This window comes from Ochotona curzoniae, unplaced genomic scaffold (genome assembly GCF_017591425.1).
Source record: "Ochotona curzoniae isolate NIBS_2020 unplaced genomic scaffold, NIBS_Ocur_1.0 contig_64, whole genome shotgun sequence".
Lineage (NCBI taxonomy): Eukaryota > Metazoa > Chordata > Mammalia > Lagomorpha > Ochotonidae > Ochotona > Ochotona curzoniae.
Window position 1 is genome coordinate 40,320,928 of NW_024466502.1, and position 19,751 is coordinate 40,340,678.

At 42.8% G+C, this 19,751-nt stretch overlaps 1 protein-coding gene and 1 long non-coding RNA gene across 3 annotated transcripts in view; one reads left to right on the top strand and one right to left on the bottom strand.

Annotated features, from left to right (window-relative positions):
* TNFSF11 (TNF superfamily member 11) overlaps positions 1 to 19,594 on the top strand; it is a 30,030-nt gene extending 10,436 nt beyond the window's left edge. The window contains exons 3-5 of the mRNA XM_040991354.1: positions 11,225 to 11,273; positions 11,353 to 11,451; positions 18,170 to 19,594. Of these exons, the coding sequence (XP_040847288.1) occupies positions 11,225 to 11,273; positions 11,353 to 11,451; positions 18,170 to 18,591 (570 nt within the window). The 3' untranslated portion in view covers positions 18,592 to 19,594. The remainder of the gene's footprint in view (positions 1 to 11,224; positions 11,274 to 11,352; positions 11,452 to 18,169) is intronic.
* LOC121163670 overlaps positions 1 to 19,751 on the bottom strand; it is a 272,948-nt gene that overhangs the window by 30,528 nt on the left and 222,669 nt on the right. The gene's annotated exons all lie outside the window — the stretch shown is intronic.

Below are 19,751 nucleotides of genomic sequence, written 5' to 3' on the forward strand. Positions count from 1 at the left end.
GAGCATCTGTCCAGTCACTAAGCCATTCAGAATGCTGTAAGCCTGCTTGTCTTTTGCCTGATGTCTCAGTGGTGCTCCAGCCAACAACTTGGGATATTATAGCTGGAGACAATAATACTTCAGTACTTTCCTAGTACAGGCTGCTCGTCTTGCTGCAGTCACATTGTCCTTAAGTCCCTTTGCCTCTGCAGAGCTGGTTTACTGCATGATAGGGAAGGAGGGGGAGGCAGACTTCTGATAAGAACTAAAAAATGTGACTCTGGCTCTTCACATAGACACGATCTTATAAACTCTCATTTCATTCCAGAATACGAAAACCTAATGATGATGAGAACCACCAAAAAGTTATCTGTTTATCATATCCATGACCAATTGCTTGCTAGGGTTAAGCCCACGAGGCTCTAACAACTTGCTTGAAAACGGGAGTATGGACCTGTGTTTGGTACAGTGGGCCCACTGCTTGGGACACCTGCATCTCGCATTGGAATGCCTGGGTGTGTATCTTAGTTTTATCCAGTACTTGTAATTGGCAACCCGGGAGGCATCAAATGAAACTCAATTGCTCAGGTCAGGCTGGAGACCTGAGTGGATTCTAGACTCCTGGCTTAAGCCTGTTCCAGTCCTAGTTGTTGTGGGAACTCATGGAGTGAACTGGAAGATAGAGGAACTCTGACTTTCTCTCTTTCTCTCTCTCCTCTCTCTATGTCTTCCCTCTGTCTTTCAAATAAACTAAAAAAAAAAAAAAAGAAGAAGAAGAAGAAAAAGAAAATGGGAGTAATATCAGAGGCCATAATGACTGGCCAACTACTTTAAATCTTTACCTAAAGGTTATATCCAGAAGGCTTTCTCATGGACACAACAAAGCCATCTAGGTAGTTGATTCCCTGGGATGAGTACATATTTGCTCTCATCTCCTTTAGGATTCATAATCTAAGAATACAATATCTCCTGATAGAACAGTGCACCCAAAAAGTTTCAGTGCTCTGTCCCAATAAAACAGATGCTGTGTTTTGGTGTATTCTGAGTTGGGTAGCAAGAAGGCCCATACGTTGAGAGAACTACCTAAGACATGCTTTCTCTCACACGTGACAATGTACAGGGGAGCCATGGAGGTCTAAAAAGGATGCTTGTCCATCCTTGACCTGTGCCTTCTGTCCCTGCTGCAAGTTGGCCTCTCCTTATGTGGTCATTCCTAGACATGGAAGGAGACCAATAAAAAGTGCAGTGCCTGAAAAATGAGACATCTGAGTGGCAGCATGTTTCTCAGAAGAGCACAGCTTGCTCCAGGGCATGTTGGGCATGATAGTTTTCAGTGAACCAACCCTTGGCCTCTCATTTTAGAGAAAGGGACCATTTGTAAACAATGGGAAAAAATGAGGGCAGTGAAGTCTACAAGGAGTGTGTTTTGGTGTCAAAAAAATTGAAATGCATGCTTTTTCATAACGTGGATTTTTCATAGCCTTTCTGATGTACCCACATATTTTGGAAGGAAAGAGGGCTTATTATAGGAGGAGTTAGCTATGGGACTTTATAGTCTCCAAACGTTCTTAATGCTTAGGATTATTCAGATTGCAAGAAAGCAATTCAAAAGCTTTAATAACACTTATCTTGGGGGAGGGGCTTATTTCCAAAATCTGGTTAGACATAGACATCTGTGATCATTGAATACAGCCTGATTGTTATCTGCAGGTTTTTTTCCCCTTCTTGCTTGGTCAGGTTTCATGACTCCAGGAACATTCATTTGAAAACCAGGAAGTTTATCAGATTCAGTAATTGTGTTTTTCCACATGCAAGATTGTGCCCTTTGAATGGCAATATTAATTGTTATAAGAAATGTATATCTAATTTTAAGGTAAATAATTAAAATTTAAGCAGATTATAACTGCTTGTGAGATTGGAGTCAGTTAATTTCTAGTCGTTTCTCACTTGCTTTTAGTTTCCGAAAACAGAAAAAAAAAATCAAACTTTATTTGTTGTGTCTTTGCCTTTGTATACAGCAGTATGTGTCCCAAGAAAATTTCTCATAAACCCACAAGGAAACTTGAGTTTGGGGGCACGAAAGTTCCCAAATCGCGATGTTAGTCATGTAGTGGTTTTCCAATAGGATTCTGTCTCTGTTTGCCATAACAGTTTTGGGAACTGCAATTCAACCCCAATCATATTTAGCGTTTATGAAAGCTGTTTTTATGGGAAAGCTGAAGTAAGACCCACAGAGTTTTCCTACAAAACCAAGGCCAGCTACTGCCTTTTGCCCCACAATAGACTATTGGTTTTGTGCTCAGTCTCAGGGGAGAGTCAGGCCAGGGAGGAGGACAGGAGGCGGGGGTAGAGAAGAGGTGGGAGGGATTTGGGAGAAGGAAATATCCACTGAGTGATGCCATCAGGGGTGGGGCCTGAGATGTTCAGGGTTGATGTGTTTAAAGACACAGGACCGGAAGGGCATTCATGACAGGGCCTGAGATCTTGGCCCGAGACCCCCCAGGACTGACGGGACCTGTGGCTCCTCTGTTGGCAGTGTGGCAGTGAGGAACATCTGGATGGTTCTGCTAGCAGTGGTGCGTTCAAGGACATGTGCAGCGTGTATCACTTGAGAGAAGGGTGAGGCCTGCAGGAGTGCTCCCCCAAACCTGCAGCATATGAAGACTGCCTTGGGGGGCCCTGGTTTTCTTAAGAAGGCCTCGTGATCATCGTGACCTTCTCAGAGCACCCCAAGTAGAGGCTAAGGCCACGGAAGAAAGGAAGCAATTTGTGAGCAGGTGTTTGGGAAGGAGCTGCAGGCCTTCGTGAGGAAGTGATGTGCAGGTCGATCATGAAAGTGAAGGTGCAAATTCAGGGTCTTAGGCTAGTTCCACTCTGACTGCTTCCTCTTCTCTGTGGTGCTACCCAGACCCGTCTTTGCCCTTTGGGACATTCAGTGGTGGTGGTGATATAAAAGTAATAATTATAATTATACACCCTAAGGCTTGTATTCATCAGGAAGTTTTATGGAACTTGAATATCTCAGGATCCACAGCTGCTTCTCATCTGCTCTGCCCTTTTGTGAGAAGGACTGTATCATCCTCTCCATCACCCGGAAGCCGACTCTGGAAGGGTTCTTACTGCTCTGTCTGCATCCTATGGCATCTACCCATTACAAAGCCTTCTGATCTGCCAAGCAGCCTTCCCTGTTGTGATCACATTATATAGATCTTCCTCATTTCTGGCCCTTATCATTGCACCTGCCCGTCTCAGCCATAGGCTCTCTGCCTCTAACCCCTCCTTTGCATAGCTGAGTGACTTGCAAGAGGCGGATACGAAAACAATGATCTGCTTCAGCTGCCCTTCATGGATTGGGTGTTGTGGCAGAGTGGGTTAAACCACCTCTTAGGATGACTGCATCCCATATTAGAGTATAAGGGTTTGAATCCTGGCTCAGCTTTTGCTCCAATTTCCTGCTAGTGTACAAGCTGGGAAGAAATAGAAAATGGCTCAAGTGATTGGCTTCCCGTTACCCACATGGGAGAACTGGATTGAGGTCATGTGTTCCTGTCTTTAGCTCAGCCCAGCCCTGGGTCTTGTGGACATTTGAATAGCAAAACAGCATATGTGAGATTTTGCTCTGTTTCTGTCTCAACTGATTTTCAGATGAAATGAAAATAAATCAATAAACATTGGAAAGGAATTGCTCCTGGGATAGTCTGGGAGAGAGAGCCTCTGAGGAGATGTGTGCTGTTAGGGCATATGGAGCTGCTCATATCAGATGGCATGATGATTTTCCCAGTGGCAGAGGGCTTCAGAGACACAGGCAGGGGTCCAGTTAGCCCAGGCTGGCACACTGCAGCTACTGTGCCAAGCCCTCAGACTCAACTTTCTTAATAAGTAGCATGATACAAGACATTTTCAAATTGGGCTTTTTATGAAGAGTAATATTGCCGTCCTAAGACTGCTTTGTGGAAACCCAAGGGGCCCTTTAACTCTAGCAGAAGCTTCCTCATTTAAACCATGAAGGTTAAACAATAAAAACTAATTTTCTATTCCCAGCATACCCATCGTCCTGCCAGGAAAAGCGTCACTTGACTTTATGAAAACAAGGACAAGCTATTCTGCAGCCCCTAAGCGGGGTGAGCCAGTTAGCTGCAAAGCCAGCTCCCTTCTGATTAGCACGATTCTTGTGGCAGGGTCCACTTCCACCCTCCCTGACCTTGTGACTGAATTTGGGGAGCAGGAGGAAGCCAACCACAGCTTGGTAGCCTTCTTTCTTGAGGCATTTAATAAAGGCTGCTGGCCACCAGGGGCCCGGTGGTGGCGGATTCACTTAGGAGGTGATGAGGTCTGGAGCTTTAGAAAGGGGGTAGAAATTCCCCACTGAAAATACTTAAACTTTTGGAAAGGTTTTTTTTTAAGTCAGTTTTTTATTAAAAAGTAAAGACTGTTAGGGATCAAAAGGTCAAGTTGTGAATGTTAAATCCGAGATGGTGTTCCTTCGAGTGTTAGTGTCCTCTTTCCAATCTTTCCACTTGGAGGGGTCCCGTGGACCACCCCATGTCCTCCCGGCAGTGGGGCACCCGAGCAGCTGCCTTCCCCAGAACCACACGCAGGGATCTACTTTACGGAACAAGGACTGATGTGTTGATATTACTGTTGTTATTACATGGATTTGGACAACAGACCCCACTCAGTGGATCTGGCTTGCAGTGGTCTTTGTGTGGAGTGGTTAGTAGTCACTATGGCTCTCCCTAAGGAATTGAGGGGTGGCCCGTTTCGTCCAGGCACACACAGAAGCATCCCCCTCCAGTCCCTGAGGAATAAAAGGTCCTGATGATGTTTAGGGGAGGGGGGACAACAGGAGGCTGAGGCTGGAACGCTGAGTTCCATCCCTTTGGACACTCATGCACCTGCTGCTGCAGCTCTGTGCCCTGTGACTCAGGCACACCATGGGGAAAAAAGTTTCCCAATGCAAATAATGATGGTAATAATAATAAAATAATAATAATAATAAGTTCTTGATGAGATGCAAAGGCATCCCTTCTTGTAATGAAGAGCTCTTCATTCTCAGGAACAACCCTGGTGTGGCATGCATGTGATAACTTGGCTGATGAATGCCATATTCTTGTAACTAGGTTGGAGAAGAATTACAAGAAGGGTATCATTAAGATGTTAAAATGAAAGCATTACATATGTTAACAAGTGTATGAACCCTGTATTGTATCTAGCAAGCGGGGTGTTAAATCCTTGCTCAACCAGCCAGATGTCCCTGCAGCTGCTGCTGCGAAACAGCCACCTGAGAGCCCAGCGATGAGCCGGTGCCAGTGGCTCGCAAAGCATCTGCCTGTACAGATTGCTATTTCTGTACTCTGATTGACAGGTGCCGCCTGGATCTCATACATCACAGTGATGAGCCCAGGCTCCAACACCTTGAGCTTTTCAGGCAATCTTTGCAGCTGGGGATGACCCCCTGTTGATTTTATTTGGTATGGCAAAATAGGAATACTTCTGTCAAACATACTTTAAGACTCATCGAGTAACATTTACTCCTGAATCTTGCGGGTGTTTGCCAAGTCTGGTTTGGGTTGCTTGTTGGTGAGGGCAGGCTGGGATGTTTAAAATTCCCGTAACTATTCGAACGAGTCAAAGTAAGTAGGAGTGTTTGCATTTATACTTAAACAGTAAGAGCTCCTCTAGGGAACCCTGGTTTGTCAAGATCAAGCCAGCTCTGACAAAAGATCCTCTCCCAAATATGTTCAAAATGGTTCAAGTACCAGGAGGGGGCTAGGGTCCCAGAGGACGGTACCCCAGTGTTTCCCCAACACACTCCTGGGAACTGGGATTCTTGAATGTTGAAGTCAGGCAAAGTTGAAGAGAGGCAGTCCTAGTGACCACAGTGACTCACAGCATATCATTCTTTTGGGTGCTTTGTTTCCTGGAGGAGAAATTGTGAAATCGCACTTGAGATTTTTAAAAAAAGAAAATCCTCAATTGTTTTCCTCTGTTCAAATGAACTCTGACAGCATAGATTAGAATTTAATGCAGTTTAAATAGCATATGCCACAATGATAAGTGTTTTAAGATGTTGCAAAACTTAATCTCGGCTCTTCCGTGGAATTTGAATCTAGAAAGCCTGCAGAGCTGGTGTTCCAGGCATGTCAATTTCACAGTGTCCACTAGGTGGCAGTATGTCAGAGGAGTTCATGTATCCTTGAATTGACAATGTCTAGTTGCTACAGCGGTTCAGCTTCCCCCTTTTTTTGTCCTGGTTTGAAGGATTCCATGGAGCTGTCATGAAGTAGACTGAAATTATATGTATCTAAAAATGTATACGTTTGCTGAAAAGCCCCTTTGTGGCAGTGTGGCCATAAATAAATGCATTCATTCATGTGAATTTTCTTAGTAACTTTTTGCAGGTAATCCTAATTGGCATCGGCAGTTTATAGAAACCGGGAGACAATCCTTTTGCCATTTGCACACAATTGATGATGAACACACTGTATGCTGAGGGGAAGGAGCGCTGATTTTGCTGGGTAGTGTGACGCGGAATTCTAACATCGTTCAGTCGTGGTGCTCAGCCAAGGGAAGAGTGGAAACTGCTAATGGCTTCTGCTCCGGGCTGCTTGCTGGGAGTCGTGGCCGAGCAGCCTGTGCCTGGCTTTGTGACAATCTGTAGGCATTCTGAAGGAAGATAACATGCAAATGCATTGCTTGTCTAGCCCAAGAATTAGCTGTTTTTTTTTTTTTCATAATTATAGCTAGCTTAATGTAAGATAAAACACATACCAAAAAAACCTTTAAAACAGCCCTTTCATCTGAATAATTTGTTTAGAAGAAAGGAAGTAGAACATCCTTTGTAGTGTTTCTCCAAAATTGGATTGTCAGAACTTTCTGAATTCAAAGAAACCAAAAGCAATGTCTGAATGATTAGACTTGGGAATATAAGAAGAAAAAAAACCCTCTTCATGTTGTAAAATACTCTAATTAATCTGACAGAGGTAGAGGGCTCATGTGGAAGAAAATCGTTGTTAATGCAAAGCTTAGAAAATAAATGGAAGTGTTGTTAGGGTGAAAGGCCTTAAGAAGAGCTTAATATCCTGAAGATGAGAAATGCTGCAGAACATTCAAGAAAGAGCTGTGTTTGGCATCCCATGGAAGAGTGGATTTTGGGGGGAGAAGGACAGAGCAGAGGAGCTCTTGACTGTGGGGGGACTTGGTAGAGTCTGGGTTGGTGACGCGATGCCCCTATCCAGGGCACACACGGGCCCTGGTTTAGAAGCATTCTCAGCCCAGCATCTGGCACGCTGTGAGAATTCTGAGCTCACGTCCCCGAGCACAGGCTCCTTTTTCTAAGGCCTGCCTGCTTTTCCGGGTCTCTCTCCAGCCAGGCTCTAGCAGTTACAGGAGAGGCCCTGTGTTCTTTCCTTCCAGATCTCAAGAATCTGTGTGATGGGGAGGCCTTGGGAAGGGGACTAGGTGAACAGAACCTCTAGCAGGTGGAGGTTCAAGTGCCAATGTTGTAGAGCGAGTCCTTAGTCGGTGCTTCCACATGTCAGTTGGAAAAAAAATAAAGTTAGCGGTAGCTATCCAACCTTCAACTCTTAACAAGAATCGAGCGTGACAACACACCAGAAAAATACTTGGTTGGCCATGAATGCACAAGACTGTTTAATTTTCAACATACGGTTTATACAGTTGGCCTTCCAGGTCCTTGGAACCCAACAACTCTGAATCAAAAATATTCATCTGAAAAATACCTCTACTGCATCTGTTCAGATGGTTTTCTTGTGATTCTTCTCTAAACAATAAAATAATTATTTGCCTAGTATTTGCACTGCACAAGGCATTATAATTAAGTATATAGGAAGAGGTGCTTGGATTATATGCAAAATTTCAGTTTACAAGGGACTGAAGCACGTGCAGGTTTTCCTGTCTGTGGGGATGGGTGGGAAAGGAGACTCCCCCAAATCAATCCCCCTTTGGCAGCCAAGGAGCAAATGTACATGTGAGGTGCGAGGATGTAACAAATCCTTGTTAAATAGAGGTGTCACTAAACGACTGTTCAAGGGAACACTTGATGATTAACGATGTTTCCTAGCACCTACTGTGTATTAGAATCCCCTAGTAGCATTTAAACAATGTATCAAGACACGCTCAGACTGACCGGGTTTGAGATGAGAACAAACCCCAAAGGTCCCCTTCAAGTTGGCTTCCCCACCAACACACAACATGTCTCACTCACAAAAGTTTGCTTTCAGACCCAAGACCCAAAGATACCCTTCAAATGAAGCTGTACACTTGTGGTTGCACATACAGGGCAATGAACTGAGTTCAGAACATTGAGATAAAAGATCAGAGGTCAGGAGGATTTTCTGAGAAGTTACAGGCACATCATGCACTCCTGGTTTACATGGAAACTTCCGGATAGAGTTTCAGATTCCAGGACAGTCAGTAGATATCATATAAAAGCAGCAACACCCGAACGTTTTCCTCTTCATTCATCCCAAGTCATAAAACTTATTTATTTATTTTTTGATGTGGCTGTTGAATGCGCTTGGGGAAGTCCTATTATGGAATTCTCTAGTAACAAAATGGGTCTGTAGAATTCTGACCTAGAAACTAGCAATTAAACAGGCAAGAAAAGTTCATTCCCCCAGGTGAGAGATAACCACCCCTCCTGTCTCCGCTGCTTCTTTGGCCTGGATCTCAAGCTGCCCGGGAGGCTCCAGGCTTGCTCCTCCGTGACTGTCTGCAGGTAAAAGAGGCCATCAGTCTGCAGAGAGGCCTGGGAGCACCTGCTCACGTGGTAGACATGCAAGTTCTTTGTTCCTCAGCCAAATCTACTGAATCAGAAATGCTAAGGCTGAGTCCACTACCAGCATCTTAAAGCACATTCCCCCACTCCACTCCCTGTGTTGTGATGTATGCTCAAGTTTGGGAAGCTGAGAACTAGACAAAGGCACTTTCCTTGTGGGGGAAAATCACGACACAGGTGTTTGTAGGTCTAAACCTTTGTTAATTTATTTATTTTTATTGCAAAGTCAGATATACAGAGAGGAGGAGAGACAGAGAGGAAGATCTTCCATCCAATGATTCACTCCCCCAAGAGACCGCAACAGCTGGAGCTGCGCTGATCTGAAGCCAGGAGCCAGGAGCTCTTCCAGGTCTCCCATGTGGGTTCAAGGTCCAAAGGCTTTGGGCTGTCCTTGACTGCTTTCCTAGGCCACAAGCAGGGAGATGGATGGGAAGTGGGGCTGCTGGGATTAGAACCAGCACCCATGTGGGATCCTGGCATGTTCAAGGCGAGGACTTTAGCCGCTAGGCCACTGTGCCGGGCCTGGTCTAAGCCTTTGTTAGTGGGGCTTCTGTCTCACTGCCTGAGAAAACCAGATCAGAGCTGGGGGGAATGGGAAGGGAAGCTTTGAGTCTGCGAGTTACTTCCTCACCAATGTTTTATTTCACATCTTTAAGAGTCAGTAATCAGATTTTATTAGGTACATAGAAATGTGCAAAACTACACCATGTGTATAGAAGTGTGTAAAAATAGATGTAATGTATTGAAAGATACACTGTATAAAAATGTATAAAAGATATACAGTTTATGTAAAGATACACTGTATATATTACTACACATACATATACAAAAATACATCCTGTAAGTAACCGTACAAAGATATGCACAATATATACCACGATACATTGTATAGATATGAAAATCTATAGTTACACATAGCTTATAAAGAAGAATCGTGTATATATAAATCTCTATTGCGAATGCATGGGAGACAAATCCCAGGACATTCCCTGAATTGGGCCAGACAGGAGGTCCACAGCAGTGGGGAGCCGAGGGGGACTTAACGAGGTCTTGGGCATTGGGAAACCCAGTGCACAGGCTGCTGGGCAAACGGTGCTCCCAGAACTGTGAGGTGCAACAGGTGTAGGCAAAAGCCAACGTGGGTTTGGATGAGCCACTAAGGTTCTTCTTGCTCGTCAGCCTCAGTGGGGCTTTGGGAGTTGACAACAGGTGACCAAAGATATCTGTGCTGTCTCTTCTTAGGTTATTAAAGGCAGAATGAAAGAAAAAAAAAAAAACAGAATGAACTCTCATTTGGGGAGTTCTGAGGGCAGAGAGAAGAGTAAATATTCTCTCTGGAACCTTTCCAGCTGATGACAAAGTTTTGTTATGCCATTTGTATCTCTCTCTCTCTCCATCCGTCCATCCATCCATCCGCCTACCAATCTGATGTCTATTTTAAAGCCCTCCTTTCTACACACTCAATAAAGTTAAGTTGTATGTCCTGCCTGCCTTTCAAGCATCTTGAGAAGAATGGTCATTGTGATAAAGAAATTGGGACTCTCTGCAGAGTTTAGTATCCAGGTATCCGAATTTTCCAAGTACCCAAGTTTCCGAATTTTGAAAAATTCTCAGCTAAGTATCTGCATCCATGATCTCATGTGTGCTTTGCAAGCACCCTATCAGAGAGGTGCTATGAATAGCTTCATTTTATGCAGGAAACTGAGCTAAGGTGAAGCATTCACTTAAGCTTGCTGTGTCTCAAGATGTGACATTTAAATGTTAGCTGATGTCTGGCTTCAAATGGGCATGTGGATACGTATTGGGTGTTTCATTTCCAGGGCTCAGATTGAGACATGCAATTACCTGTGGTCTTTATGTTTGGGCTTTTTTTTCTCTTTTTCCTTTTGCTTCTAAGCCTCTATTTGCAGCAATATTTTAGGTTAATGATTGGTACTCTAAAAGCTCTTAGACTTCCACATAGTGCTTTAAGTACTCTGTGACTTTAACATAAAAAATGAGACATTGAGAGTGAGGCATCCTTCTCTTCCCTGAGTGCTGGGCCTCAGTGTTTCAACAGGAATCCACTAATACAATGGACATAAAAAGAGCCTCAGGGAGATTTAGGAGGGCCGTATATTCTGTGTAATTGGTATTTTCCTAGCTCATTTCATTGCCATTTGTGTATCTGCCACACGTTTTTAATTATGTTCAATTATTCCATGTTTTATAATTTACATTTTTAAAAATTTGCTTGTATTTTGCTTGGCAGTGTTTGAACTACTTTATAAACACAAAAACATTCAGTTCTTTGAAAACTATCACAACCTTCAAGAATGTGACTGCCTATATACTATATGTCTTTTTGAAGGAAAAGAGAGTTAATTGATCGCTTATCTAACAGCTGAGTTCTTATTGTTTTTTCAGAAAGAATGAATAAGTAAATACGATTCTTTTTGATTTCAGGAATTACAGCATATTGTTGGGTCACAGCAACACATCAGAGCGGAGAAAGGTAAGCATGAATCTGTGTATACATTTCTGAAACCCCAAAGGGTCACCACTCTGGGCTAATGTGGTTTCTCATCTTTCAGCTGTAGTGGGAGACTTGTGGCTTGACCTGACCAAGAAAGGCAAGCTTGAAACTCAACCTTTTGCTCATCTCACTATTAACGGTACCAACATCCCATCAGGTAAGGTCCGTTTACATCCAGCCTGAAAGATATGTCAAGAGTCATGTGTCAGCCCATCAAGTGGTCAAATCTGCTATGAGGCTGTTACTGAATCTTTGAGAGCCCTGGCCATCTTCTGTTGACAATCCACATCCTGGAAACAGAGTGGACTTCATCACTATGTTCATTTCCAGCTCCTCAGAATGGGTGTTTATTTGAAACGACCACCAATGGGGATAGTTATTGAGAAGGACAATCCCTGCTTATGCTCATCTAGATTTACCTGTGGCAAAGCTGACCCATCCCCACTGCTGACCTCTCAGGAGGGTGAATACATCCTGTTAGTCCTAGCTCAACCATCTGGAGTTCTGAGGGGTCCAGCGAGGTGTTCTTGAAAGGCAGTAACTCTCCAGAAAATGTGACATCCTCCTTCTTCTCAGGGGGCTTGTTGTTTTTCTCTGGGTAATCATTTAGCTGAATACACTGGATACCTGATTATGTTTTACAAATGAGGAGATGCAGAGATGTAGTGTCTGGAAGCACCTGAATGCACCATCAGCTCCATCCTGGATTCCCACTTGGATCCTTTGCCTTTGGCTAGGGTACGATCTGAAGGGTTACCAGGAGCATTTTTGTACAGTGACCATTGGACAGGACAGTTGTTCTTTCACTTTTTCAGCACCAGCTGTGTAGTAGACATTTTGCTGTGTTCGTGATTTCTAATCCCGACTACACTACTACAGGGAAGTTCAGTATGAAGGTGCAGACAGGGAAACACGTATCACACAATCTGGCGTTTGGTCCAGGACGTAGGATGGCAGGATTAGGAGTTGAATGCCATGCTGCATGCCTCTCAAGACCATGCTGTCCGTGCTGTGCATTCTCAGAGAAGCCAGCCTCCAGGCTTTGGTTGGGGAGATGGCCCTTGTCCTGTGAGAAGTAGACTAGTTGGGATCTAATAATAAATTGAATGCCTGGTTTGCTGCCTTCCAACCTTGTGTGACTCTTATGAAGCCTTTATGCCTTGCTGCATTGTATCTGCAATGAGGATGGAGAAGGTATCTGCCTCGCGGAGTGGAGTGGAGGTTGTGCAGAGCGAGGCGCTAACCTTCTTCTATGGAAGGTGACCTATGACAAGCACGTGCTGTCACTTGCTACCATGATTTGAGTCGAATTAAGCAATTATATACTCCAGTTTGTTCTACCAATGACTTTTCCTGAGTTGAGAATATGTCCAGTTTTATTAAATGATTTTGAAGTTATTGTCATATCCTGGGATAGAGACAGATTTTTTTTTCCCCCCTGGCTGAGGACAAAGAGTAAGAAAACAACTTTCTGAGCTCAGGAGGGTTTTCCAAATCACCTGCCGTGTTCTAGATCTTTGTGCTGTAACATGTCTTCTCTCTTTGTGTCTGTGTGTGCCTTGTGGAGCTGGACTAATTTTCTCCAAGAAGAAAGCCATGTTTTGCATGTTAGCAAAGGTAGTCAAATTAATCCTGATGCATCAGCTGTGTACGTGATGATCGCATGCTGCATTTATCCTTTCAGTTCACTTTAAATGGCATGTGATAAATATTGCATTAGACTACGTGCCAAAGTCTGCTTGGCAACAGCAAGCATGTTTTCGTTGTAAAGCACTCTGCAGGCACCTAGCATCAAATCATTGCCAACCAAACAAGGCAAAACTCCTAGTTGTTATCTGACAGTTATTGAATTTGTGACAGAGTGAAATGAATTAGTGTACGCGACTGTTTAAGAAAATGGAGTTTGTTGCTCTGGCTCAGCTAACCACACCTTGAGTCTGTTTATTTCTCCATCTTGGCCTGGACTGGACACCTTAGAAGTTGGCCTTCTTAATTTACTTGACCTTCATACAGTGTTATTTCATGTGTTTTCAAAGCATCTCCAGAAACGTGCCATGAGAGGTATTTCATGGGGTCAGTGTAGATGGCTTTCTTTACAGGGATGCTCAGGCTAAATATCTTCAGGGGCCTCTTGCCTGACATCTCACTCCCAGGACTGTAGTGTGGGCCTGCTGGAGCTGGGCTAAAGGGGCAGAGACGATGGAAACCCAGGCAGCCCTCTGAAGCCTTCTCGCCATATTGCAGTGCGTTGTTCCCTTTGCTCTCACTTTTGTGTATGTAAGAGTTTGCTGTTCACTTCGTTTGACTTTCTTTCCTGTCTGTGTGCTTTACTCAGTCCTTCTTGTATTCCGCCCATTTCTCTGGCCCTCATTACACTCTCTTTTTCTCAGATTTGACTCATATCCAACCTGCCATCCTCCAGGGCTGAGCTATCCTGATTCTTTGAATTTTTTGTTTCCCTGGACAGTTGCTTGTTGATGTCAACACTGTGCTATGCAGCATATGTGAATGAGCATGTTGTATTTCATCTGCCTATTCTCTTTTCTCTTGCTATTATGGGCAAAGGCTGTGAGATATACAGTACTTGATGGAATTCATAGTTAAGCACAGCTTGAATTCCTATAGCAAGCACCCACCTGATGCTGTACGACTGGTCAAAAGAATGAATTAACAAATGCATGATAAAAATAGAAGTGCTAAAAATTGAACAGTTTTTTTTAAACTAAGAAATATGACCCCTCTTTTTCAACTTGACTTACCTAACAATGGAAATGAGATTCAGCCAAGATTCACATTCACTCCTGCATTTAACACTCTTTCCTCACCTCTCCAGCCAACTTTTGCTCTGAGCTGGCCTGACCCTTCCCCTTTTTCACCAAAGTCCTTCAGTGTTGCTCTGTTTCTCTCTCTCTCTCTCTCTGATTGAATCAAGAGTTGAATACAGGAGGAGTATAGCAAGAAAGGAAATGTGCCATGCCTGAGAGGGGAACGATCTTGAATTTCTGTGAGTTTTGCCCATGCAGTAGGTGACTGTTCACTGGCCTGTGTTTACAAGGACATGATGAATGATGTTGTAGTCTCACATTGACTCACTTGGGACCGGAGGGTGATATTTGCATTTGGAAGGGTTTGATAGAGGATGACCTAACGTAAGACCTACAATGAAAATGAAGGACATTTGCCATGGAGGGTCCCCTGTGATGGCTCTGTTACAGAGTTCAGGAGCAAATCCATGGAATTGAGACTTGAAACATTGTTGTCTTCTTGTGATGGCTAAAGATTAATGACTAATGATTAATGACTAATACGTTTTTTTTTTTGGTCCATGTACCCATCACCTGGTTGATTCTTGGAACAGCCTGGTTTTGAGGATTTCTCATGGTCGTCTAGAGATAATAGAACATTTTATATGGTCCATGACTCTCTAGAGAAAAATGCAGAGGTTCTAGATTCCTACGTGTCTGGGAGGGACACAAAATGTGATTTTTCGACTCTCCAAGGATTTCCCAAGGATCCATGACAACCGGAGTAATCAGTGCTGATGGGGCCTTGGAATCCAAGTTAAGTCCAAGTCTGAGGGTTTATTTCTCTTCCTCAGCATCTCAATGGCTGCAAACTAAATCTCAAATCTGAGCCTCAGTTCCATTGTCCTGCAGTCTTAAGTCTCAGTAAAGTCTTCCAAAGGAAAAATTCATTTCTGGACTGTCCACATTATCACAACTTCACTCCATTATTTAATACCTTCTCTAGTTGAATAACTGGGTTCTATGAAAATAAAAGTGCTTGCTAAGCTGGATTGAGGTGTTGTCAATTTTTAAGAACCTGGTAAAATGCACTAAGGACTTGAAAAATGCATGATGGGGCTAATGTTGCACATGACTTAGTCCAGTGCACTGCTGGAATCCCGTATCAGAGCAGATCCTCTGCTTGTGATGCAGTTTCCTGTTAATGTGTCTTATCCCCTCCCTCTCTCATTGTTACCCTGCCTTTTACATAAGTAAAAAAGTTTTTAACAACAGTTAAAGATATTCATTTTGATGCAAAAATAATTTTTTTATTAATGCATTTTATTTTTGGTGATGCTTACATAGTTAGGAAAGATGCATGCCTATGTGGACTACCGATTAAGGTGGGGAGGATTGAGGGATGGGGGAAGTGGATGAGACAACTGCTTCTAGTCTCCTGTTTTCTTCCTGTATATATCTGGGGGCAGTAGGGAGAAAAAGGGAGATGGCCACTCCCAGAAGTCCAACGGCCAATGGCCATCTGATGTCATCCCAGGAACCCCAATGTGGAGCTTGTTCTGAGGGTTCTGCTTCGTGATTTTGGTAGTTTTGAGATGCTGTTGATTTAGTTGGACCAAAGGTAAGGAAAGTCTTCCAAGGTCCACTGGCCGACACAGTCCAACTTAGATTCTCCTCTCACCCAGATACTCTCTGTCAAAGCTTGGCTGGGAGGGCTGTCCAACTTGTTCTGCCTTTGATGGTACTAAATGTCCTCTGCAGGTTCCAATGAACTAGTGTCTGTTCCCTATGTGCATCTGGGCATGCCATCCACCTCACAGGCTTCAACATGGGAGACTCACTTCCGGCACATGCACAGATCCTGTGATTTTCTCTGTGGTAGAGTTGTGAGTCCAGTGGTCCAGTTGAGAGACCCCGAAACAAACCTGACCAGAGATGACCCCAGACTTCTGTGTGTGCTGGCTAGTACAAGGTCTGGCTCAATCCGTAACTCATATCAGCTTATACACACACACTGGTGATTGCAGTCACCTGGTCAGTTCTGTTCCTAGTCCCATCTCATGTGCAAACCAATGGATGTTGCAGACCAGCCCATCCATGCCCACCACGGACTTGGTCCTCACGTACACTATTTGGAGTGACCCCAGGAAAAATTTTTTTAAAATATTAAAAATTTTTAATACTAAATATTTAATACTTAAATATTTAATACTAAATATTTTTAAAAATACTAAATACATGCATTCTAATGTATGTTTAATATGAACCTTTTGGCGCCTGGCACAGTGGCTCAGTTGGCAAACTCTGGGATCCTGTATGGACAACAGGTTTGTTTACTGGCTGCTCCACTTCTCCTCCAGCTCACTACTTGTGGCCTGGGAAAGCAGTCAAGGATGGCCCAAAACCTTGGGACCTTGCACCCTCGTGAGAGAACCACAAGGAACTCCTGGCTCCTGGCTTTGGATAGGCTCAGCTCCAGCCATTGTGGCCATTTGGAGAGTGGGCCAATGGATGGAAGAACTATTCTCTTTGTCTTTCCTTCTTTCTGTAAGTCTGCCTTTCAAATAAAAATAAATAAATCCTTGAAAAAAAATGAACTTTTTAAAGGTCCCTTGCATGAAAAGCACTGGAGGCACTACTTATTTAGAAGTTTTCAAAGAAATTTTCACTGCCCAAGAAATAGTGGCATGAGTACTAGCTTTAAGCATGAAATGGGGATAAAGGTGAATTCTGGTCCATCAAAAGAGAATGTACAATACTCTTGTCATAATGGAATGTGTGGAATTGTTACCCAGGAGAATGCACTGTCAAGATTGTTTTAAAGCTTTTCTGGGAGTAGTTTTTTTTTTTTGTTTTTTTTTTAATTGTGTGAGCCTGTGAGACATTTGGACTATTGGAAGTGAACAAAATAAATGGTGATGATAATGGAGTTGACAAGTTTGGCTTTTTGGTCAAAGTTACTATGATCCACATTTTCATCATTTTGTACATATCCTTTCCACAAGTTGGAAGAGAAGGTTGAGAGTGTGAAATGTGGAAACCCTTCTCCTATATACCAGTTTCTCACTTTCCTGTCTCCGTTGGCTTGGCCAATTCTTTTTCTTGAACCTGGAATGACCCCATGCTGCTGTCTGTGTGACTGAATCCATTCTTCCTTTTCGGTTCCAAGGCTCGATGGCAATGGCACACAGCTCTTCCCGATCTCTCCGGGTGGCGATATGATTGTTGTTTTACCTCCCTCCTTTCGATTCCTATAGCTGTCATGTGTGCCTTTCTGGTCTGAACACTTGATCCACTTATTGTTGGTGTAGTACAGGCTCCTCCAGGGCAGGAAAAATCAGTGCTTCTCTGTGTTACCTCTCCTGTGCCTGACAGATCACTAAATGCATCTCAATGTATTTCTCTCCTTTTAAGATACACATTGTAAGGTGTTATTCTCCAGTTGGAATTGTGACTATTGGGCAGCCTCTCCCCCCTTCTAACTTTTGGAATTGTGAGGATATCTTTCTCATTCAAAGAGTGGATTAGACATTTTTACTTACTCATTTATTTTATTTGAAATACAAAGGAGAGACGAGAGAGAGAAACATCCCTATTGGCTGGTTCACTCCACAAATGTCCACGACAACAAGGGCTGGGTCACCCTTGTCTCCCGCATGGGTGACAGGAACTCAAGAAGTATAGCCATCAGCTGTTACTTATCAGGGTTCCCATCAGCAATAAGTTGGAGTTAAAAGCAAGTGTTTTCTTTTGTATGTGTCAGTTAATATAGAATACGTGAAAAATGCTTAGCAATCAGATAGACATCTTGTGATACGGTTGTTTTTATCGCTTGTTTATGCTGCTATGGAACTGTGGTCTTCCCTCTTTTCACTTGCTGAGTATTATGGTTAATGGTGAATTAAGCCTGTGATTATAGAGTGGATTAAAATTAAAAGAAGGGAGGGAAGAAGGAAAATTAGCAGAGGTAGAAATACGGTTATCCTCTTAGAACTGTAGCTATGAAATACATGAAATCTGTTCTCCCTATATTAATTCCTTGATGTATTAAAAATCAGAAAAAATAGAGCTGGAACTTGAATCCAGGCCACAGTTGGTGAATTTTAAATCGCCTCCATATTCTCTCCACAGGTTCCCATAAAGTGAGTCTTTCCTCTTGGTACCATGATCGAGGTTGGGCCAAAATCTCCAACATGACTTTCAGCAATGGAAAACTGATTGTTAATCAAGATGGCTTTTATTACCTGTATGCCAACATTTGCTTTCGCCATCATGAAACTTCTGGAGACCTGGCGACAGAGTATCTGCAGCTGATGGTGTATGTCACCAAGACCAGCATCAAAATCCCGAGCTCTCACACTCTCATGAAAGGAGGGAGTACCAAGTACTGGTCAGGGAATTCTGAATTCCATTTTTATTCCATAAACGTCGGGGGATTTTTTAGGTTGCGATCGGGTGAGGAAATAAGTGTAGAAGTGTCCAATCCTTCTCTTCTGGATCCAGACCAAGACGCAACGTACTTTGGGGCTTTTAAAGTTCGGGATATTGATTGAGCCCTACTCTTTGTGGCATATGATCATATGTTTCCTAAATGTCTGGGGACCTTTTTTTTTCCAGAAGACAAGGAAAATGTATATAGGTGGATGAGACTACTAAGAGACATGGCCCACATGGTACAAGACTGCTCATGCTCTTGACCTCAGGGAGAGCATAGACTACAATATTCAGAGCCAGTAGGCCGTGTTGGACTCCTAATATGTAACACAATGGTTTTATGATTTTGTAATGAATTCCTAGAATTAAACCAGTGTGGAGCAATGATGGATGCCTGTGAAGAACTACATGTGGGCTTGTGGGAGGATTTAGTTCTTGGAACGTCACCTGTGGTTTTGAGCCACTTTACAGCTCGAGTGGAGTGACCATCTGGAGGGTTAAGTTCTTTTGGATTGTTACATTGTGCTGGAACCTGCAAACAAATACTTTTTTTCTAACAAGGAGAGAAAATATATGTATTTTTATACAATATCTAAGGTTATATTTCAGATGTAATGTTTCCTGTGCAAAATATTGTAAATTATATTTGTGCTATAGTATTTGATTCAAAATATTTAAAATTGTCTCACTTGTTGACATATTTAAGGTTTTTAAATGTACAGATGTATTTAACTGGTGCACTTTGTAAATCCCTTGGGGAAATATTCTAGAAAAGTGGGGAACATTTGTTTTCTAGTACCAAATGTAGTATATTTCTTCATTCACTTTAGCTTTAATAGGTTTTTCCAGACTTGTCAAACCTGTACAAAAAATTAAAATAGATGCATAGAATAATAAGCAGGATGTTGGCTAGCAGGTGCCTTTCAAATTTAGAAGCTAATTGACTTTAGAAAGTTGACATTGCCAAAATGGTACAAAATGGGCTACTGAAAACTGTCAGGAATATTTATAATTGTTGAACAGGTGTTTTTATTTTCCTATGAGTGCTGCAAATTGTAAACTTGGTGTTTTTTTAAATAGAAAAGTTATTATCTATTATCTGCAAAAAAAATCCAATTTTTAACCTAGTGGAAGTTATTTTATACTGTACAATAAAAGCATCACCTTTGAATGTTAATTTTGGTACAAAAATAAATTGATAGGAAAAAAACTGCCTTGTATCTTTGTTGTTTTCTTTTATGTCTGACTTGCTCTATGTTCCTATTTTCTCCAATGTGAT